Source organism: Paramisgurnus dabryanus, chromosome 19 (genome assembly GCF_030506205.2).
Source record: "Paramisgurnus dabryanus chromosome 19, PD_genome_1.1, whole genome shotgun sequence".
In the NCBI taxonomy this organism is placed as follows: domain Eukaryota; kingdom Metazoa; phylum Chordata; class Actinopteri; order Cypriniformes; family Cobitidae; genus Paramisgurnus; species Paramisgurnus dabryanus.
Window position 1 is genome coordinate 36,185,259 of NC_133355.1, and position 24,293 is coordinate 36,209,551.

At 40.5% G+C, this 24,293-nt stretch overlaps 1 protein-coding gene and 1 long non-coding RNA gene across 2 annotated transcripts in view; both read left to right on the forward strand.

Moving 5' to 3' along the window:
• Nucleotides 1–24,293, forward strand: part of LOC135780050 (uncharacterized) — a 494,904-nt gene that overhangs the window by 391,882 nt on the left and 78,729 nt on the right. The window lies entirely within an intron of this gene.
• The window catches only part of zfpm2b (zinc finger protein, FOG family member 2b), a 192,848-nt gene that overhangs the window by 113,158 nt on the left and 55,397 nt on the right, over nt 1–24,293 (forward strand). The window contains exon 3 of the mRNA XM_065268174.2: nt 2,937–3,038. Within this exon, the coding sequence (XP_065124246.2) occupies nt 2,937–3,038 (102 nt within the window). The remainder of the gene's footprint in view (nt 1–2,936; nt 3,039–24,293) is intronic.

Sequence of the window (24,293 nt, forward strand, 5' to 3'; positions counted from 1 at the left end):
TAACCTTAAACCTAACTGTAACCATATAGACTCTAAAACAATGCACTTACATTTTTAAGTATAATCAATTTGGATTTACAAGTTATTCAAACTTCTTTATTCTATAGCAATGAATTGCTGTAACTTGTAAAATAAAGTTAAATTAGCTTAATTTATGTAACTTATATTTTATAAGTGCATCATGCCTCTTGTCAAAATATGTGCTTGCTGCACACGCGTCGAAAGGGTTTATGATAAAAAAGATGCTTTTGTTTCAAAATACTTGGAAGAGACTAACCTAACACTAAACTTGTATCTGTATCTGGCAAACTTTTATCATGAACCCTTTGGATGCGTCTGGAGCAGTCTCATATTTTGACATCTTAAACATAATGCACATAAGTTTAAATGACACGCCAGCCACATATTTTGAAATTACAAGCCACACATATGACGGGCTACATATATGTTCTGACGAGCATCGCATAGTGCGCCCTCCAAAAAGAAGTCACCAGCTGCCACTGAGTGACACCATAAAATAAAGTGTACAAAGAAATGTTATATGTTACTTTTTTCTGGCTTCTCTCTGATGCTGTTCACCCAGTGTCTGTTTAGTTTAAAGCAATGTTTGGTTCTATAGTAAAACTTCATTTGAATATGAAAGAGAAGATTTGGGATGTATGGCATTTTAAGAGAACACCCACTGCATATGTTACTAACAGGGTTATTGGTCATCATAAATAACAACAGAGTTGCTGGTGTTTGCTGCAGGGTTTAACCATCAAACTCAAGCTAATAGCATCAGCTCTTTGAACTGAAATTCAATTACAGTCGTTACTGCCAGCCACACCTCACCGTCACAACGTGATCATTCTCAACCCCGCCATCACCCTCAGCCATTTGAAATTCTCTCGGCATTCTAATGTAATGCTTTTTTATTTGTAAATGATGAATCTTCTCTTTGAAATGCCCGTCTCAGTTTCCAAAAGTTTGTGATGACAAAAATTAACTGTGTCAACTACCTACTTTGCCTGAAGGCAGGAAGTCTTCTCTCTTTTTGTTGGAAATTGGCAGAACGGAATGAGACGCTTTTCTTTTGTTCTCGCTGAACAGGAATACAGATGCTTCCTTTATTATTTTCATGTGTGTTTTGACTTATAAAGTTTTGAAAGAAACAGGTAAAAAAATCCTTTGAACGTTTCAGAATATTTGAATTTTTACTGTTTGCCTTGATTTCTTTAACTTGATCACATAATTGCATTGTGAATCAGTGAGCTGCCAAATAATAAATATAAAAAAGATCCAGTTTATGTGAATGGGAAATGCTAACTTGCTTGGTCCTGCCCCTGTATTTATTATTAAGATTATAAGTTTTTTTCCAAGTTTTAATATTGAGAAAGATATAAGCTGTCTGCACTGACTCCCCTACATGTTAAAAGTATTGTGAATATAAGAAGTTCTTGGAGTTAACTTCCTTTTTCTTGTGACAATGTTAAATAGCACTTTGCCCGTGGTGTCAGAGTCAAAGGCAGAAAATCCTTAATCACAGCTTAATTAAGGAATCATCTTGTAGTTTAATTTCTTTCCCAATGCTGTAATTAAACATTTCCAATGAGTCTTGTCACAGGGCTTAACACTAGGCCTGGCAAACTCGATTCCTTTTAAGGATCCGGGTTATTGTGAGTCACTCACTAAAGTGATCCGGGTTGTGTGATTCACTTGAGTCATTTGAGTCAGTATTGCTAAATTGCCAAGGAAACTCAGTACAGACCCACTTGTAACCGGCTGATCCACGCGACTAGAGATTATCAGAGCCGGAAACATTGCAGACTCGCAGACCATGGACATGAGACTCGCTCTACAGATCCCCCTAACCGGCTGTTTCGCGTGGATCAGCCGGAGCCGGTTAGTGGATCTATAGAGCGACTGAAGTCTCCTCAAAAGCAAATCCATAACAAAAGCCTTTCACTTCTGAAATAACATGCTTATAGGTTTTAGGTTTGGTGTGTATGGTCGACCATTTAAAAAAGAAGCCTAATAACAATAGCATAATAATATAGAGAAAATATAGAAAAGAACTGTCCTGCTTATGTAGCCCCCAGAGTCGGAGAGACAGTTCGCGCAGATCAGCCGGTTACGGATCAGCCGGTTACGGATCAGCCGGCGGATCAGCTGGTTACGGATCAGTCGGTTACGGATCAGCCGGTTACGAGTTGAGAGACTCTCGAGTCAGAGCAGATTCGCATGTCTCTCGAGTCCGCATTGTTTCCGGCTCTGAGTGAGAATCTCGGGTCAGTTCGCGGCTCGCGCGGATCCACAGGTCTCTCGAGTTTGCAATGTTTCCGGCTCTGAGTGAGAATCTCGGGTCAATTCGCGGCTCGCACGGATCCGCAGGTCTCTTGAGTTTGCAATGTTTCCGGCTCTGAGTGAGAATCTCGGGTCAGTTCTCGCGCAGATCAGCCGGTTACAAGTGGATCTGTAGTGCGAGCGAAGTCTCATCAATAATGTTGAAAGAGGTTTGTGTGTGTGGTGGCGCTGTTTATGGTTTAACATTGAATTGTAGTAGGACTCAACTGATCCAGGTTAATGACACTAGAGACTCGCGACTCATGAGTTAATTTAAAGATCCGGGTTAAAGATCCGAGTGAGTCGCGACTCGAACAGGTCTACTTAACACAGGCAGCAAGTCTGTGATCAAGGTGGATCCAGGGACATGCACTGTCTCCATTCTCTATTCTCTCCAAAGAAGAGCACACAAAATCCCACAGCAATCACATGAAAGAATCCAAAATGAGAAATGGCACATTGGAATTATGCTCCTTACAAGGAATAAGGCACTTAAAGAACATGCAAATGTGCAAGAGGCAAAGATCAGTCAGCGCTGCCCGTTTTAACAATTCTCCTATAGTTGGTGAAGTTTGTGTTGGAAACCTCTAAGCTTTATTATCTTTGTACAGGTGAAAGGGGCGAAAATTTAAAGGATGAACAACAAGACAGTGATGGACATGAAGAGAAAGCCCCGACCAGCACACTAACACCAGAGGAATGGGGCGGTCCAAGTAAGATACCCAACCAACCTTGTATTACCTGTCTTACTGTGTCTTAGAGCTTGTAATACAGTGTCAATATAGACAAATAAAAAATTTTGCCACCAGGGGTGTAGCTACTTTAAGAAATGTCTTAGTCTCTGCCATTTTACTAAATCAGGCAGGACTTAAGAGTAAACAACATGTGTTATTGATATTTATTAGCAAGTTGATAAGTTTTAAATAGAGCACAACATCCTTTTCTCTACAGTGATGTAATTTTCGGGACTTATCATCAATACAGAGGTTGTGTTATGCTTAGACGCAGTGTAAAACCAATTTAATATCAATTTAATATAAAAAATGACCGAATTACCCACACTACTACCCACAATTCTGAAGTGAGATCCACCAGAATCAGTCAAGAAACAGGAGTCACACCAAACTGCTGAAGTGATGGACATACACATTGTAGTCTCACATAGCCAGACCTTCCTAATGAAGCTTTGAATACCAACACCCCCCAAAAAAGCTTAAAACATTCTTTACAGCGATGCCATAGCCATTTATATTTTTGATTCATTTTTATAATCCAGAGAACCTTTATTCACTACAAAGAACCTTTTGTGAAACAGAAAGGTTCTTTGGATGTTAAAGGTTCTTTATTATAAATGTTTTTTCTATGGCAACGTCAAGCACCTTTATTTTTAATAGGGCAACTAATCACGTTTCGCTTTGTGCCACGTCATGATTAGATGCTTGGAGATGTTGCCAGTATAACAGACTTGTGTGCAACCATCATTCACTGACTTCTCTAAAGTTTATAACAACAATGGCAAACACGTTAAAATACCTTGCATACTGTCGATCTTGATCAAGCACATTGTCACCGAAGTAAACATGAAAGCTTTCTTCATCGATCAGACACTTCTATGTATATTCTCTATATATTATACTTCTAAAAATAAATGTGCTAAAAAGCACAGTTTTGTTTGGTTAAACAGAAAGGTTCTTTTGGATATTAAATGTTCATCATGGTTCCATTTAGACAAAATTGGTTCCGTTCCGGCTTTATGTGTAAGTATTATATATTTACATTGTTTGCTATTACAATCTGTAAACATAGCAAATGTTTTAAATTTTGAACCAAGTTTCACATATGATAACATAATTGTTGGAATGCTTTAAAAGAAAATGAATGGAAAAATCTTTCCAAATAAATCCAGATTCAAGGTCACTGTTGTACACCCCCCCCCCCCACACACACACACACACAAACACACACATTTCAGATTCTCTGCATGCCACTAACAATCTGCTGAATTTCACAAAAACAAGAATATAATGAGCCTGAAAGGTGCAGTCGGATGATGTCATGTAATAAGCCATGTTATCTTTAAAAGCATGAAATCTATCTGATAACCTAATAATGGCATTTTGGGAGGCAGTCAGTTGTGTCGAAGCTACATTGCGCTTAACTTCAGACCTCATAACAGGTCTTTGCAATCAGTTCTTGATGCTGAGATATCTGCACGCTTACTCTCTTATCATTATGTCATGCTAATATACAGTATATGACAAATATGCAGAGATGCTGAATGCTGAATCGTCATATATTTATTACCTCTGCCTTCTTTTGCACTTTTCATTAAATTAAATTTTGTCAAATGGAGGGAGCAGCATATGCTTTAAAAAGCAACACATCACTAAAAGAAAGTTGCTTACAGCTGTAGGAAAGGCTACCTAAGTTTAGCTTTTTAGAAGAGTCACAAATAAACAAAAATCAATTATTGATCAGCAAGTGCATAAAAACCCAGTGTTCCGCAGAATAATTGTGATTTATATTTTAAAGGTGTTTAAACCAAGGCTGTTTAAACACCAGAGAGTGCTCAAGTGGGGATTTTTGAGAAGTGTTTGAGTATTAACAGTGATGTTTAATGATTAATTAGCAATGGATGATTCCTGCAAAAAAGTGCGTCGTGACTTTTGGTTGCATGATGGAGCATCACTTTTGCAGGTCCCTGTATTTTTCATCCTGTGATTTTATGATGCACCATCTCCACTGAAACAATGAATTCAAAGCCAAGTGATGCCCAGATGCAGTGTAATCTATGCTGTGTGTATTCCCTAAATTGTCCCCATCAGCTTTGTTGTTTACAGTGGGAGTGATTAGGGAATCATACAAATGAGCTTTGTTCCTTTTGATGGTTGCAATGTACTGTATGGCAGTGTCGAGGCTACATAAGGGTCAGGGTGGCACTGTCCCACTCAGATTGACGACTGGCCCACCTAGTCAGAAGAGACACTAAATATTTTTGTGGAAAAGCTGAAAAAATCATGCATAAATTATGATAATATCTTTAATAATAATCACGCAAACACGCATTATTCAGAAATAAATAACTTTTTATATTGAAAGTTAATCATTTGCATGTGTTTCTAAACCTTGCAAATGTTAACATTCAAGCCATTTTAAACAATTTGAGCGCAAGAAGATGTTAAAGTGAGATGTTTACCGTGCGCAGAGACGCACACACATACTTAGTTGAACACACACTCATACCGCATGCACGGAGACGCACGAAGACGCGTGTTTCAAAAAGCATGTAACAACAGCATCCCATGACACAACACATGAACACAAAATTATCTCGAAAATACCACATGTATTCTCATAAAAACTGCCTGTTACTTTGTCAAAAGTTAACGCAAAAGTTAAGAAAGAAATCAGATGTGTGTGTCAGTATATACTGTACATACGCAGATTTCTTGAGGGTCATTATGTTAATCAAACAAAAGAAGACAAATCTCTTTTGTAGGTTTAAAAAGATTAATTATATTTAATTTATAAAATGAAGAAGACACTTTTATTTATTTGATTATAGTTTTGTTCTTAAACTGTTATACTTTGTTTGTAACTTTGTTAATTTCTATTTTCATGCTTATAATTTCTAGATTTCTTCTTATTTTATTTTTTGCTGATCTGAAAATTCCATGACTCAAAAAATAAACATAATGTAATCTGTTTAACCACTGCTATATTGTAAAATTATGTAATTTGAGAGTAGGCATTGAGGTCCACCCTATTTCACTGAGGTCCACTCAATTGAAAATTTCTGACTTAGTAGCTGCTCTAGGGTATTGCATTGTTCTGCTTGTTGCTTTGGCATTTGGGTATTAAACACTTGTTTTTACACATACCGCACTTTAAACATGCCCAATCTGTTGTCAGTGCTTGTTCCGGGATGGATTAAGAACTGTATTGAATGACTGCCAACATCACTGCATCTACAATTTTGACTTCTCTATTGGAGGAAAAAAGTAAAAGTAGGAGAGATGAACGAAAGGAGAAAGATTGCGTCTGTGGCCTCAGAAGACAGGATGAGAAGTAAGGGATTTTAATGAAAGTGTAGTGGATTAGAGAAATCCCTGGAACAATATAAAATCATTACAGCCTCATTCAACATCAAAGTCCCACTGATTGAGCCCCCATAAGCCTTTTCACAGAGAGAGAGAGGAAACACAGACAAGCACATGTAAACCAGAGCCAAGAGCGGCTGACCACTGCACTCAGAGAGAGGGAGAGGGAGAGAGAGAGAGAGAGAGAGAGAGAGAGAGACACTTATGACATTAAAGCCCGGAATACACTGCAGGATTTTTGCCCTCTTGTAAGATCGATAACTTATCACACTTTGCGACATGGATTGTTTAAACTCGGGTACGACAGGAATGTAGACTGTACGATGATGACACGGAAGCTTCGGTGGCAGCGCCACACGTTGCGCAACGTCACCAGCATGCGCTGGTGGTAAACAAATACCGGCACGCAGGTCTTGGCAGCAAACACACTGTGCGGTGATCATGCCGAATTTCTGACACTGTCAGAAAACTATCGTAGGCTATCTTCGGATGCAAGACTGGGAAAACAGCCATCTTTGAACCTCTCTTATTGAACGACATAGGACCACCGATGAAGAGCCACGATCACAGAAATCACGGCGATTATCTCACGATGGCAATCTTTCATCTGGGACAGCCAATAATCGTGCAGTGTATCCCGGGCTTTAGACAGAGCATCATGGGATATGAGTCAAACTGATTATTTATTATCTTACTGGACTCACTAAAATGTTTAACATTTGTTGTGTGATTATGTGGAAATTTTAAACCCTTTTAAAGGCCAAATATTGTCATAAAGGGAGAAGTAAATACAAAATGAAACCATTTAAAAATCATGATTTATTAACATCAGTTTTTTTCAACATCAAATTCCTCCTTTTGTTGAAGACAGAATGATTGGTAGGCAGAATGCCATAAAAAGCCATGTCTGTTTTTTTTGTTTCTGGTCTCTGGTTTGATCATTTTAAACCATCATTGTTAACCATTAACATACACTACCTATGTCTCAATCAGCTTTAGGAAATGTGACATCTTTTCGAGTAAGGGAACATGGTGAGCATATACTTTCCCTGGTTTTTGACTGGTTCAGGAGCTCTTGAAAAACCAACAATCTATCAGACTTATATTGAATAAAACACTTAACCTTTCTGTAAAGTGTACATGCGCCAATAGAACAGCATTCACTTAAATGAATGCTCCCCAGGCTGGGAGATCTTTGACTATAAGACAAAAGTTTTAGCACTCCTATTGGCCCCCTACCAAAACAGACACAATGTGTGATACGCCGGCCTCATCTCATGCCTGGAGGAGGGGGAGGAGAGGGGGGTTGCGGCTGTCAGTTGAATTAAAATAGCACGTAATAATAATACTAATATAAATAATGTCATTGATAAAAGGGCTAATCTACACAAAACAAAACAGCGTGTTCCTCCCTGATTGTGTGGCTTGTTGCAGTATTCAATTAAACCATTTTCTCTGGCATATTAATCATCTTTTCAGCAAACAAGCAGCGTTAATTAAAGCGGAGCGCAAGGATAAAGACGTGTTGCTGGATCATCACTAAGTTTATCAGCTATGCGCACACACACCCTGACGTTTAGCAAATCCCATGCAGTGCTGCGAGGGGAATTTCAATGCTCTCTGTTTTTTTTTTTTTTTGGAGGGGAGGAGGTGGTGGTTTGTAAGAGTTTCAAATGAGTCTGTCAACTTGAAGCCCTCTGCCCTTCGATACAAAGAGAGGACTTTTTCTTTACTGTTTGATTTCATCTGAAAAAGGAGCCGGTAGAATAAATCGCCTTAAGCTAAAACATGAAAAGGAAATCGAAACTGTGTAAGGCCTTCGGTGCAGTGGTAAAGATAAAGTAAAATAAACATTGGATTGAAAATTAGGCTGATGATGATATTGTTTTTTGGTAAAGATATAAGGAGCTTAGATGCAAAAAAGTGCATCTTATATGTTTTCTTGTAAATGAGCATTTGTTTTATAAGATTGTTAATGGATTCTGCCAACAGACCAGTTTTTCAAAATGGCCTGAGGCTGGGATTAAGCTGATTTAAATGTATTTAATAAGTGCAGAGAGCATTCGGTTAATAACGTTATCTCATATTTGATGTATAGGTGGCATTAGCGGCTTTTACATCTGAGCTCCTCACATAGTTTTTGATGCTCAAATATATATGTTTTCACTATTTATATACAACAATTTACAATATGCTTAACACAACACTGTAATTTCTGCTAAAATACATAATAGTACTAAGAGTTTATAGTTAGATTGATTAATTAAGCAAAAACTTTTATCTAGTGATCAACTGATACAGATTTAAAATCGCAAATTCTAATAGCATATACACTCGCGCCGGTCGCGGCAACCCCACTGGTCCGCGAAATGCTCTGAAGCCTCACATCACTGTGGCACTATGATTTTAAAAGGATGCGGTAAGACGATAATACAGTCAGTCAGGTGCAAAATATACAGTGCCATCACAAGTTCCCTCATATCATCTCATATTTAAACATCAAATGTCAAGAGATACCAGATAGCCATACGAGCATTAATGGTACATCTTGACTGAGAACAGGTTAGAAGACAAAACGACACAGCTAATCGCTAAAATGATAGCAAAAGATTGATTAATGTTATGAAACTTGTACTTTGATTGGACGTGTTTTAAAGGGGACATAACATCAAAATCTGACTGTATCCATGTTTAATTGCTATAATTGGGTGCCCAGTGCTTTTATCAACCCAGAAAGCGTGAAAAGATCAACCCAGTAATTTAATATTGGTAAAGCATTCTCCAAAGCATGTGGAAAAAATAGGTTGAAAAAAAGATCAGATAATTTGCTTTTAAAAGACACACCCAAAATGGCACATTTTTGCTCACACCTACAAAGTGACAATTTTAACTTGCTATAATAAATTATAAATTATATTATTTAAAGCGCGCTGTTACAGTGCACATACACAACGGGAGTTAAACTTTCTGTCCAGTACATAACTTAGTGTAAGTCTTGCATTTTGTGCAGATAGATGCATGTTGTATAATCATTTAGGTTGTATCAATGCTTAATATTATGTAGAGTGCGTCATATAGAAATCTCTTCAGTTTGTGTTTATTAATCCTTTAGTTTTACTTCATCACACAGCTATTCCTGTTAGAAGTTTCTGTTAAAAACATTTCATTCATGAAAAACCTGGTATGTGTACATTTTTCTGTCATAGTTTCTTCAAAATTAATTTTTATTTGAGTTTTTTTATAAAAATATTTTATTTTCACCATGACGTGTACCTCCCTTTGATTGCCCCGACCCCAGTAAATCGAGTACTCGTTTTTCAAACCTATGGATTAATCGAAATAAAAAAATGACATACATGCACATCCTTAGTTGGGATGGATTCTTTTCCTCAGGTCAGTGAGTGGAATTGGCACAAGGGGGATTTTTATTAGCCAAGCAGAGACGGGCCAGTGCCGAGAATCTTAGAATGACCAATGTTTTGGTCTGTAATTCACCACTTTTATCCAGCGCTAATAATTCAATTCAATTCAATTTTATTTATATAGCGCTTTTCACAATTGGTGATTGTTTCAAAGCAGCTTTACATTAATAGAAGCAGTGGAAAGCACAGAAAATCGACAGATAGCACAACATAATACACGATAGCACAAGCAGCTAAATTTGCTGCGGCAATGAATCAACATTATAAGCGTGCGTATTGCTAATGTAACGTAAAGAAAAGGGTGCTAAGTTAAGCCCAAGAAGGCTGCCTCCCCGGGTTGAAAAACCCCCTAGGAGAAAAAAACCCCAGGCTTAGCCGGGGAAGTAAAAAAAGTCCTAGGAGGGAAAAACCCTTGGGAGATATATTTATATATACATTGAAATGATTAAAGAGATTAGGCGGAGGTTAAGCGGGTTCTACCGGTGGTCGTTGGTCAGGCATCAGCTGGGCATCACGTTGAAGGTCAGCCCGTGGATCAGAGGTGTGCCGACTTTCACATTTACCGGAGCTGGGTCTGTTTGTCTCATTGTCCTCTGAACTCACTCAGTGCCCTTTACCTTCAACACCTGAGCATACATCACACAATCACGCCACACTTTCACAATTCTTTTCTTCTCCGGCTACCTGACTTCAAGCACACTTAAAGCAAACAGACTGCTAGACTGCACTGAGATTTCTCTCTCTCTCTCTTTCTCTCTCATTTTCTCTCGTTCTCTCTTATTTTCTCATCGTCTCTCTCTCCAGGAACTCATGGCATAGAGTGAGAGAGAGAAGTCAAAAACCTACGACAATGTGCCAAAGAAATATCAGAGACTTTTTCACTCGTCACCCATGCCAAAGATGGGCCGTCTCCAAATCCTGTTGCCCTATCAGACAAATTAAACTAAATCAAGCATGAAATGAAGCAGGAGAGCCTGGAGATAAGGTCCCTTTAAGTCCCTCACAGATTAGACAACTGAGAGAGAGAGAAAGAGAGAGAGAGAGAGAGAGAGAGAGAGAGAGAGAAAGAGAGAGAAAGAGAGAGATGTAGGAATATGGTGAAGAAATAAAGCCGGTCTGCTGGTTCCTCTGTGGCAGACATTGCTTTTGATTTCGTTACTTTGGCATTGATGTAGAAGAATATTTTTTTTCCCTAAAACCTTTTCCTGATAATGACCATTTGTTTATTATAATACTCCAACGTTCTGAAGTGCTTTGGAGTGTGCCTGCATTTTTTAGATGAAATTTTTCACTGCTAGTGTCCTTCATTTGATGCACTGAAGTGGAACAACACAAAAAGGTTAGAAGAAAAACGCTTTTGCTGACATTCTAGCCTGCAACATGAATTATATTTTCTTGACTCATGGAGTAAGTTATACATTCATTTTTAATTTTAAAGTCAGCATGAATATTACTTTTTTACTTTCTTATTAAACATTTCTGGTATTATTGCAAACGATTAAACCTGTTATTCCTATAAAAAATGTTTTTTTTTTCCTGAAATAATGTCTGTTTTTACATTGACTTTCCATTTTCACTGATTTCACTAAGACCTTTTTTTTTCTAAACTCCTCCTCCAACCCAGTCTTCTCCAAACAACTTTTTGTTAAATAAAATGACATCCTAACTCAAACCCCAATTCTAACCCCAACTCCAAGCGACCATGAATTAAAAATAGACAAAAACTTGGAGAAACCTATATATTAAATAACATCATAAAGCAAATCTCATTTTGTGCAGCCCTACCATAAGGTATTTTAAGTCATTTCCCACTAGCCTTTTTTTTGTGATTTTCATACCTTCCAGGAAAATGTTCTTCTAAAAATATGTATAAACATACAAATATATCAAATGAAAGAACAGACCCTGTGCTTTCAAAAAACAAAACAAAAAACAGGGAAAAAATGTTTCATCCTATTTATATTTTTTCACTTCTTGTAAACTCTTAAATATGGATTTTTAAAAAAACGAGTGTCAGCAAAAAGCTGAAATAATTGCATTTTTGTTAAGGAATTTTGTTACAGATCAGGGCCCGGTTCCCCAAAATGTTCTTATCGCTAAGTAGTTCTTAACCTATTCCTTAACCTCTCTCTTAACTCTATGGCATGATTCCCAAAATGTTCGTACGCTTAGTATATCTTTTGTAAGTCACACTTTTGTAAGGTTGGTCTGGACCATTCGTAAGCTCTCTCTTAGCGTTGTTTGGGCGCAAAACACTATCGCCGCCACTGTGCAGCAGTCTTTATAAATCAGCACAGCGCAGTACAGTTCAAACTATGGTATGTTGACAATGATTTTATGTAGAGATGCTCCGATCAGCATTTTTGGGGCTGATCACCGATTACCGATCACCAAGATCATGATCTGCCGATCGCCGATCAGTGCCGATCACAGAATGGCAGTGGAATGGGAATCTTTTATCTATAATCTAGCAGAGTCTGCACCATTTGTATAAATGAAACTAACTGTAAATTAGGTATATTATTGTTTTAATAGAGAATCAAATAAATAAGCACAACAAATATTTCTTCTTGCAAAGAGAAATGTAATATGCCTTTAAAAAGGTTTATGTCTGTTAAAATTAATTAAAATAAAACAATTCACAACCTTTACTGTATGAATTAAATATACACACATTCGTATGAAGTACAACAGTTTTCACTGATGACCAGAGAGTAATTTTATTGAGAGATGAATTAGGATACTGTAGCTTTAAGACGTCGGAGAGATCATTCTCTTCACGTGCACTGATGACAGGCTGCTGTGTATGCGTGCGGTGGGTGTCCGCAAACAAGAGCAGCTGTGAGGAAAATGGAAGTTTAAACCTTCATAACTTTAAAACTAATGCAAGTAATAAACTTTCGTCATGAGGATGCAATTGTCAGCGATAGATATGTGTTGTATACGCTGTTTGATAGGGATGTGAAGACGCATCGCGCTGAGGACTGGCGCGCGTCCTCATAGAAAATACGCATATCTCTGGCAGAGAGAGAGATCCAAATCTGCACGTCACACATGAGCAACGGGTTACAAAATGCTCGCACTGTGTAAAATGGTCTCTAATTGCAGCCGCATCAGGAACGCTATGATGACAAAAGTAAACAGAAAGATCGGCTCTTGAGATCGGCAAATTTAGCGAGTGCCGATCACGTCATTTAATGCCGTTATCGGCCGATCACGATCGGCGGCCGATCGATCGGAGCACCCCTAATTTTATGTTATGGAAATTTTAAGACTTATAATAAAATATGTTTTTAATGGATACAGGACTATTTATGCAGTTGAATTTACAGTTTTTTACGATTGCTATGACACTTTTTTCAATACTTTTAACAAATTTTCTACACTCTAAACGCACCAACACACCTACAACACACAACTGGCAAAACAGTTAATTTTATCCTCAAAATCACACATTGTAAACGAAACTCTCACACTGTTTACAAAAACACTGTAAACATGTCTCAGAATCAACTAGTTATACCAAATCACCAACACATGTTCTCTTCCAACAGAAACATTTAGTCAATCATAACACGATGTCATGAAAAACACAAACATACTGTAAGATGGAAAACAAAAACTGCATAAGTTAATGTGTAAGTCTGTCCTTATACATCAGACAGTAGATTGTATTGATTGTAGACTGAGTTTTGCACTGCAGTTTCTTTTGGAAACTTGTTTATATTTTTGTTTAGTTCGGTTTATAAAAAAAGTAGACAGAATTGCTGCAGTAAAGACTTTACAGTATTTACAACAGGACATACTGCAAGATAACAAACATATTCAATATTACTTCCATTTACAGTAAAAAAAAAAATACAAACTATTGAAAAATAAAGTAAAAAAGAAAATCTCATCATCGAATCTATTGCGTTTCTATTTTGTCACATGTTCTCATTCACATCACACCTGATATCTTCTCTGGCAAGGCATCTTGGGAAGAATCCTTTGCCATGTCATTTCCACCCCTCACAGTGTTCAGGTGTGATCTCTGTGAATGCACCATCGATTGCATCCAGGTGGGACTGGAGGAAAACCTTCCCCTTGTTCTGATGGTCTTCCGTTGACTCATATATCTTATTTTTTGTGTTGCTCATATTGTTCCTTTACCCTTCAAGATCGACCTAAAGAGCCCCTCCTTAACTCTATTGTATACCATATAGTCATGCAATTGAAAGAACCTGAGTGTGTTTCCTAGGTGGGAATCAGTTGTGATTTATATATTTGCATTGGTACAATAAGTTGTTTTTCAATCTAAATGGAATAAAATACAGGGGATATATTTATGTTTCAATTCATCATATAAACAGCTGTTTACTTTGACTATAAGTGAGGTTTAGCACATGATGTTATCTGTTTTGACATGCTGTGTGAAAGCAATTGTAAATTTGACATTAAAAATCTATAGTTTTGGTCTTGTTTGATCTTATACGTAAAAGAAGTTAAATTTGTGTTAATTATATGCATTTTGTGTTAAAGCAACAAGAAATGTGTAAATAGTATAGCTTGCACAGGCGGATGTAGTGCTAACTGTGTTAAGAGTTTTCGAAACTTGTTAAAAGTATTGAAAAATCTGTCATAGCAATTGTAAAAAACTGTATTTGGTATCAGAACTAATGAATCAAAGACGGCGCCGGTGTTGTGTCGAAGTTTGTTCCCCATCGAAGTCTGTTCCTATGGAATAAATTTCCCGCCAAATGTATTGAGGTCACGGTTCAAAAAATAATATGCGTGAATGAAAAAATAATAAGCGCAAATTTGATCTTTAAACAGAATTAAAATTAAATTGCACAAAACTGAAAAACGAATGCAAAGTTATCCAAATTGCATACAAAATGACATTTTCTTTGTTTATATTACTCCTTTATTTCTTCTCTCTAATATTTTCTGCTCATATTTATTTGTTTTGTATGCTTGTGCTGTTTTTATTCTCGCTCTTATTTCCACACTCTGCGCTTGCTTTTCCAAAAGTTGCCGTTAGAGTTTCATGCAAATCAGGGCGGACTTAAGCGTCACCATTGGTCCGCTAGTTGTAGATTGACAGCTCCTTTAGCCAATCAGTTGAAGAGGAAGTTGACGTCACTCCAGTGCGACTCCCGGCTGCATAGTCGTGCAGGAGAGGATGGATAACCGTCAGCTGGCAAATATTAGACAATTAAATATCATTAAACAAAATATTGTTAGTGTTTGACAGAAATACACTTATGTCTGTTGTGAGTACTCTTTGTCAGTTCTTTAAGATAATGTGTCATCCAAGTAAATGAAAGTCTGTTAACACGAATCCTTTTAGCTAGTTTAGGTTTAGGCAGTGGAGTGAGTCTTTGCAGTTTAAGGCTAAAATGAATTACATACATTGGCTTTACACATTCTATGCTCAGTACACTATAATGATAAAGTGATAATAGTTAAGTTATGTGCAAACGTATACAGTATAAAACAAAAAATATTACGATATCATAAGCATTCAGACCTTTCATAGATGGCTGTCTGCTTTTTAGGACAAATATATTTATGAAATTACCATTGGTAGACTTCAGCCAAGTTGTACATCTGAACGATCTTGACTAAAAAAAAAACATAATAGCAAACGGCCTGAATATCCGTGTGGTGCTTCAGGTTTTTATTTTGAATAAATGTACAGTAGTTATAACATGTTATAAAAGGAAGCTTTGTGTTTAACACTACTGTAGGGGATTTCCCAATATTGATAAGAAATAAAGCATTTTCAAACCAATTGCTTTTGTTTTATTTTCAGACCCATTGTGTTTACTCGGGCATTACATTATTTGTATTAATACAAATAAATAATAAATAATACAACTCAACAATACAGAAAAGGCTTTGTTTATTATCTGTGCTAGGAACTGCATAACCGAGTTAAATGACACAAATTAAAATAACTGTATGCTAAATTTACATAAATTATAAACTGATGCTTTAAGCACCAATCCAGCAAGCTGCACAAAATAAAACTAAATATATACAATCTCTGAATTGTGAATTTCCATTAATAGTCCTTTATTGAGCCAATATTCATATTCTGACAGCATACAAAGAAAATAAGTTTAAAAACACTGCATTACTTTCTTGCATATGACGTGTGTGAATAAATAGATACACATAATATACTTTAAATATTGGACATATATAAATATTGGACATAAGGAGATTGGTTTAAAGATGTTTAAAATCTCCAGCATGTCTCTTGGTGTGTCAGAGCCAGAACACAGAAATGGATCAAAGTAGCCAGATTTAGTGCAAAGGTTTATTTATCTCCACATATATTAAGATTATTAGGTGACAGGCAGGGTTGTAGAAAGGCTACATGTGTTTCAAACTGTACACGGGAAGGCACGTGTACAGTGTACAGTTTTATAGGACCTGTTGCAATAAGACCACGTAATATTGTGCCAAAACGTTTGCAATATAAACGTAAAAACAAATATTTAAACATGCATTTAAATCCAGCACAAAAATGCCACTGTGAGTGTATAATGAGCACATTAAAAGCAAAAGTATTCATATAACGTCATTTAATGTCTCGTATTACAATAAATATAGCTCTCATGACTTCACATAACAGCATAAATTCATGAATAAACATAAAGAAGCAGGATTGATATGCAAACTGTACTATTATTACTTAAATAAAGGTAATATTACTGAAGTAAACTTTGAGGTAAATACGCTAAGCGCTAACCGCTAAGTGTAACTAAGCTCAATAACAGTAGAAAAATTCAATTTTCTCTCAAAACGGACTCTATAAATGCCAATAATTATATTTAAAGAAACTGTACATGCATACTTCACTACCTGTGAATATACAAAAAGTTATCTGAAATTATCAAAGCCCATCTGACGGTTATCCATCTTCACCTGCACGATCGCCTGCTTTGAGTCGCACCGAAGTGACGTCAACACCCTCTCTTCGACTGATTGGCTAGAGGAGGAGCTGTCAATCTAAAACTAGCGGACCAATGGCGACACTTAAAGTCTGCCCTGATTTGCATGAAACTCTAACTGCAACTTTTGGAAATGCAAGCGCAGAGTGTGGAAATAAGAGCAAGGGAAAAACAGCACAAGCATACAAAAAAAATTAATATGAGCAGAATATATTAGAGAGAAGAAAAAAATGAAAAATATAATCAAAGAAAACGTCATTTTGTATGCAATTTGGATAACTTTGCATTCGTTTTTCAGTTTTGTGCAATATAACTTTAAATCTGTTTAAAGTTCTGATTTGCGCTTATTATTATTTTATTCATGCATATTATTTTTTAATCCGTGACCTCAATACATTAGGCGGGAAATTTATTCCATATGTTCCCTCTATGTTTATATTTCACCAGGTTACATTTATAATTTAGATTAAAGATTTGAATTGGTTATACTAAAAAGCAATAATATAATGTATTCTATAATAAAATGTATTAAATATGTCATACATTTGACAGTTTTATATTAGGGTATGTCTTTAAACATATAGCCTGCTTTTTCTTTTTTTTCTCTACTGTTTGTTTTATGAAGTTCTAAACGTAGGTTCGGGAGGAGCCTAAAACATTCAGTCCAGTCAATCATCTTGAGAGCCTATTTAAGCGAGTTTATCTCCACGCCTCACATTGACGATTCATCCGGCATAGGCCCCGCCCATTTCCGGAACAATGTCCTCCCAAGACCAACTCCTGCTCTTCAACTCCGACGAAGAATTTTCCTCCGATGCTGATTTATCATCAGCGGTCATTGGGCCATCACCAGGACCTTCCAACCCTAACCCTGTTCCCACGCAGAGCCTCGATGAAAGAGGACGCCCTCCTCAGCGTCCTCCTGCCGATTCACCTAAGGGACCCGCTTAAATCTTTCCTCTCCACCTCCAGCAAGACACCCTCGAACCTCTCCTTCTGTGACTCCGCCAAGACCATCTCCAATCCCTGCAATAGAAAAATGGACTGTGAACGGGCTGCGGCACGCTCAAGCGTCCGCCGACATCGAGTTCTCTAGAAGGCTGTCAAAAGCCCAACTCTATGAGCTTTATCTCTGTGCCCAAATCGGTCAGACACCTGTAGCTACCCAGACAACATCCCGGCCGCCCTCGTAAGAATCTGCAGCGTGTTTCCGCAAACCCAAGGCCTTCACCAGCGTCAAGCGCCTCGAGGGCTTCCCCTCCAGCTACCGCGCATGCGCCGTCTCCTGCCGCCGCGAATGCACCCCCTCCCACTGCAGTAGCCCTCTGCCCCTCCCCTTCTAACCCAGCCGGTGCGACTTCCGCCCCAAACACCTCACCAGCTGCAATCTACCCCTCTCTCTCACCCACTTCTGCCTCTCTCTTCGCTAATGCTTTCCCTATCCAACCCCATCTCCCTCCCTCTTCAGCTTTGCTAAATCAGGCTCAAAACCCACAAATTCTCCCTCCCTCTTATTTCCCACCTGGCTTTTCCTCTAACGTCATGGGAGCGCCCCCTAGCGTGAGGCTGCCCCCGCTGATGGGTAACTCTCTAGCTCCTCCCCCTTTCTCTCTCTCCACAAATCTCTCTCTTCCGGGCACAGCGCATGGCGTGAGGCTGCCTCCGCCAACAGCGCCTGCCCCAGTTTTACCTCTCTTAAGCCGTCCTCCTTCCTACACTCTTCTCACAGCAGTGCCTTTAGCAATGCCCACTCACGCCGTTGCCATGGACCCGCCACCCTTCTCCAACTCACTTCGCTCTCAAATCCTTTCAGGTGGAACTGGCGTCCCTCCTCTCTCCCTTTCCAAAAAAGACAGCCATCACTCTCTGGACTGTGGCGCTTTCTCCGTCGTCCTTAAAGACTCGCCTTCCAACTCCAACTGTATCCTCTCCTTCACAGAATTCGTCATAGCCTTTAATAAATATACAGAAGTAATTTGCTCAGTGTTTCCAAACAGGCGTAAAGAACTTAACGACTACCTTTCCATAATTTCAGAGTTCTCATTGTCATTCGGCGGCTTTCATTTTTACACTTACCACAAATTATTTTCTGCCAAATACGCCATGAGAATCACCCACTGGAACCAGTGCCCTTACTGGGGAGCACTGGACTTCAAACTATACAATAGAGTTTTTCTCGGCTGCCGCAACATCACTTGTGCCATCTGTAGATCATCGATCACCAGTCTCACTCTTGTCCGTCAGTACAAAATACCACCAGCCCCCGGGTACCCCCTGACTCCGCTAAATCCACTTCATATGTGCCACAGTCCAGATTCGATCGCCCAGGTCCTGCAAATAATCCAAGCCGTTTCTCTGCATCCAACAGCCGCCAGGTCTGCAATAACTTTAATGATTTCCGCTGTTACAAGCAAAGATGCCACTATTTGCATGTTTGTAATTTTTGCTGCGGTGCGTATGCCCACCCTGTTTGCCCAGTGTTCAAATCATCTGCAAAAATATAATCTTAAAAAATATCTATCTTCTCCCATCTGTCAGGGAATAAAGCACAGACAAGGATCCAAATGCAATGTGTTTATTAAGGTCACAAAAACAGAGAGAGAGAGGAGATCCGCTGCTTGGGAACAGGGTGAAATATATGCAAAGAGTCTTAGCTGGAGAACTCAGTCGTGAATGTATCCGCTGCTTGGAGACAGGGTGAAAAATAATGCAAAGAGTCTTTTGGAGACTCGGTCGTGCACGTCCCCGCTGCTTGGTGACAGGGTGAAATAATCTCTGCTGTAAAAGACAGAAAAATGTACTGCGCTGTGATGCTTGGTTCCTGACACTCGCTAGCTTCCAACTGTGACGAGCTCCGCTGCGCGTAGACGGGGTGAAGAGATCGCTGGCCGTAGCCAATGTGTAGAATCCTCTGTAGAAAAACAGGGAGAAGTCGTAGTAGATTACAATAGAAAGATAATCCACAATTCCAACACTACGAGAAAAACCCGCTGAAAAAACGCAGGGAGAGCAGATAGAAGAAAACAGTCTGTAGTGTCTCTGAACTAGCAGCGAGTATGGTCAGCAAGCACCACTGGACAGCGCCAGTACTGAAGATGTGTCAATCACAGTCCAACACAGCAGGGGTCCACAGAGCGTAATCCTGAAGCAGAGAAAGAAACAAGAGCACACCAGGCAGCACAGGGAAAACACGACAGAATGCACAAGAAAAATAAACTAGACTAGAAAACAAACAAAACAGGGCAGGGCAAGACAAGAACGGCGATAAACATAAAGCAACGGACTCGCAGAGAACTGCAGGAAGAGGGGAATTAAATAACAACCCGAGAGGGAGAAATAATTACCATCAGGTGCGGGCGCAGGTGAAAACGATGAGTGAAGGAAGGAGCACCCGAGTGAAAGGCGCGCACGTGAAAGCTGTCAAAATAAGAACACACACAGACACAACACAAAGACCCAAAGCAAAACAATCGGTAAAACCGAATTCGTGACAGTACCCCCCTCCCAACGACCGCCTCAAGGCGGTCTAGGAAGGGGTCTACCTTGTCGCCGACGGAGGTCTTCGATCAGGCCAGGGTCCAGAATATCCCGGGCCGGTACCCAACACCTCTCCTCCGGACCATACCCCTCCCAGTCAACTAAATATTGAAAACCTCTGCCCCGACGACGCATATCTAGTAATCTCCTGACAGTGTAAGCAGGAGACCCATCCACTAGTCGGGGTGCAGGAGGAGCGGGGGCAGAGGGAACAGGGTTAATGTGGGAAAAAATCACAGGTGTGATCTTAGACACATGAAAAACCGGGTGAATCCGACCGAGAGCAGGAGGCAATCTGAGCCTAGCCGCCACCGGACTAATGACCTTAGTGATAGTGTATGGCCCAAGGAACCGAGAAGCCAGTTTACGAGAAGGCTCCCGGAGAGGCAGATCCTTGGAGGAAAGCCATACTTTCTGCCCGCAAATATAACGAGGGGCAGGTCGCCGGTGACGATCGGCCGCGGCCTTGGTTCGTCTCGCTGCCAATAACAAGGCTGACCTAGCTCTGTTCCAAGTGCGCTTGCAACGTCGAACAAAAGCTAGAGCAGACGGAACCACCGCATCGGGTTCCTGAGAGGGAAAAAGAGGGGGCTGATAACCAATCGAGGCTTCAAACGGGGACATATTGGAAGATGAAACGGGCAGGGAATTATGAGCGTATTCTACCCAGGGAAGTTGGGTAGAATTCGGATATCGCGATGTCAGACAGCGGAGGGCTCGACCGAGATCCTGATTAGCACGTTCACATTGGCCGTTGGTCTGCAGATGATAACCTGAAGACAGGCTGGCAGTGGCACCGATCTGTCTACAGAACTCTTGCCAAAAACGGGAAACAAATTGAGGACCCCTATCAGATACCACGTCAGTAGGCAAACCGTGTAACCGAAAAACGTGTTCAATTAATACCTCCTGGCTGAACGGATGTATTCCAGATTCTTATGATCCGTCCAGACCAGGAAGGGTTCCGAGGTACCCTCCAACCAATGACGCCACTCACCCAAAGCCAGTCTGACCGCCAACAACTCCCGGTTACCTATGTCATAGTTTCGTTCAGTGGGGTTTAACCTATGGGAGAAAAAGGCGCAAGGATGCACCTTCCCGTCCTTAAAGGACCACTGAGAGAGGATGGCGCCTACCCCGACATCAGATGCATCCACCTCAACAATAAACTGAGCCTTAGGATCTGGAAAAGAAAGCACAGGAGCAGAGATAAACCGGACCTTTAACTTATCAAAGGCCTCCTGAGCATCGTGATTCCAGACAAAACTCTCCTTAGTGGAGGTGAGAGCTGTAAGCGGTTTAGCAATCTGACCGAAATCTCTGATGAATCGCCGATAAAAATTGGCGAAACCCAGAAATCGTTGCAACGCTTTACGTGAGTCGGGAACCGGCCACTCGGCAACCGCCTTAATCTTAACTGGGTCAGGACGTATCTCTCCGGCGGCGATAACAAAACCCAAAAACGAAACTGACTCCTTATGAAAATCACACTTCTCCGCCTTAACAAATAACTGATTCTCAAGCAGACGCCGTAAAACTCTGCGAACGTGTTGAGTGTGTATCTGTAAAGAGAGAGAAAAGATGAGAATATCATCGAGATACACAAAGACAAATGTATTAATCATGTCTCTCAACACGTCGTTGTCCAGAGCCTGGAAGACAGAGGGGGCGTTACAAAGCCCGAACGGCAAAACGGAATATTCGAAATGTCCGGACGGAGTATTAAATGGTGTCTTCCATTCATCTCCCTCTATAATACGCACAAGATGGTAAGCATTGCGTAAATCCAATTTGGTGAAAACACGCACTCCCTGCAGCAATTCAAAGGCTGTAGACATTAAAGGTAGGGGATACCTATTCTTAACAGTAATGTCATTCAACCCTCTGTAATCTATGCACGGACGCAGGGAGCCGTCTTTCTTTTTAACAAAAAAGAACCCTGCTCCAGCTGGAGAGGTTGAGGGACGGATGAGACCGGCGCGAAGAGCATCATTAATGTAACTATCCATAGCCTCTCTTTCAGGAGCAGACAGAGAATAAAGTCTACCTTTAGGCGGAGAATTGCCTGGGAGGAGATCGATAGCACAATCGTATGACCGGTGAGGAGGCAGAGAGGTGGCCCGGGCTTTACTGAACACCTGAGAGAGATCAGCGTACTCCGCCGGGACTCCAGTAAGATCGACCGCTGGAACCTGAAAGACAGAAGAAGAGCCCGAAACAGCTGCACCAAGACAGGACACGTGACATGAAGGGGACCAACTCAAAATAACATTACGCTGCCAATCAACGTGAGGATTGTGCTGTGCCAACCATGCATGACCCAAAATAATGGGAGATAATGAGTCATGCAGAAGGTAAAGCACAATCTCTTCACGGTGATTACCAGAAACAAAAAGACTTTCGGGTGGGGTGCAGTGAGTGACCTGTGCAGTCTGTTGTCCTTTAAGTGTCCATACTGCCAGAGGTACCCTGAGTTCATAAAAAGGAAGTCCCCACTCTCGAGCCGTCTTCTCATCCAGAAAGTTACCTTCGGCTCCCGAGTCCACGAGAGCCCTCGATAAAAAATCCGTACCCTCAAAAGAAACTGTGACAGGTAGATGCGTGGAGGAAGAAGAGGAGATTTCGTTCATAGCAGTGCCCACCAGAACTCCCGGAACTACCGGTGGGCCTTGGCTTTTAACGGACAGTTCCTCGCCAGATGTCCAGACCTCCCGCAATACAGACATAGTCCATTGATGAGTCTCCTCTCTCTCTCTTTAGGTGTGAGCCGCATTCTGCCTAGTTGCATGGGTTCGCTGGGGACAGCAGGATTAACAGGGTTAGAATGTGAAACAGAAGTGACGGTCTCATCAGAAAAAACCCGGTGACGAAGTGACTGGCGCTGGCTGCGAAACAACATACGACTCTCAATGCGAAGGGCAAGTTCAACCAGCGAATCCAAGGTGCGAGGAATCTCGTGAACGGTAATCTCATCCTGGATCTCGTCTCGTAATCCTTCCAAAAATTGTGCCCGTAGAGCTGCATCGTTCCAACCACACACGGGTTACCTTGTTTCAACCGAACCAACCGGGCTGCGGCCGCCTCTCCCTGTGCTGACCGATCGAAGAGTCTCATCATCTCAGTCTTAAAGTCCTCGAATGAGTGACAACATGGAGACTGAGTGTCCCAAACTGCCGTAGCCCACTCTCTAGCTCTACCGGTAAGAAGAGTGATGACAAAAGCCACACGAGTATCCTCGGCAGTGAATCTTCGTGGCTGCAGAGAAAACACTAGAGAACATTGAGAGAGAAAGGAGCGACACGAACCTGGGTCACCATTGTAAGTGGGAGGATTCGTGATGTGAGGTTCTGATTCATTAGAGCGTCGAGACTCCAGCCGCAGTCGATCCATCTGGGTGGTTAACTCCGTAAGCCTGGCAGTGAGACCCTCAACTTCTCGAGAGGTGGCAGAAAGCTGGGAATCCTGCTGTCCCAGCCAAGCTCCTTGTTGTGCGAGTGCATTCCGTACCGTATCCACATCTGCTGGATCCATTTCTGGCGAGTCCGTCTGTCAGGGAATAAAGCACAGACAAGGATCCAAATGCAATGTGTTTATTAAGGTCACAAAAACAGAGAGAGAGAGGAGATCCGCTGCTTGGGAACAGGGTGAAATATATGCAAAGAGTCTTAGCTGGAGAACTCAGTCGTGAATGTATCCGCTGCTTGGAGACAGGTTGAAAAATAATGCAAAGAGTCTTTTGGAGACTCGGTCGTGCACGTCCCCGCTGCTTGGTGACAGGGTGAAATAATCTCTGCTGTAAAAGACAGAAAAATGTACTGCGCTGTGATGCTTGGTTCCTGACACTCGCTAGCTTCCAACTGTGACGAGCTTTGCTGCGCGTTTACGGGGTGAAGAGATCGCTGGCCGTAGCCAATGTGTAGAATCCTCTGTAGAAAAACAGGGAGAAGTCGTAGTAGATTACAATA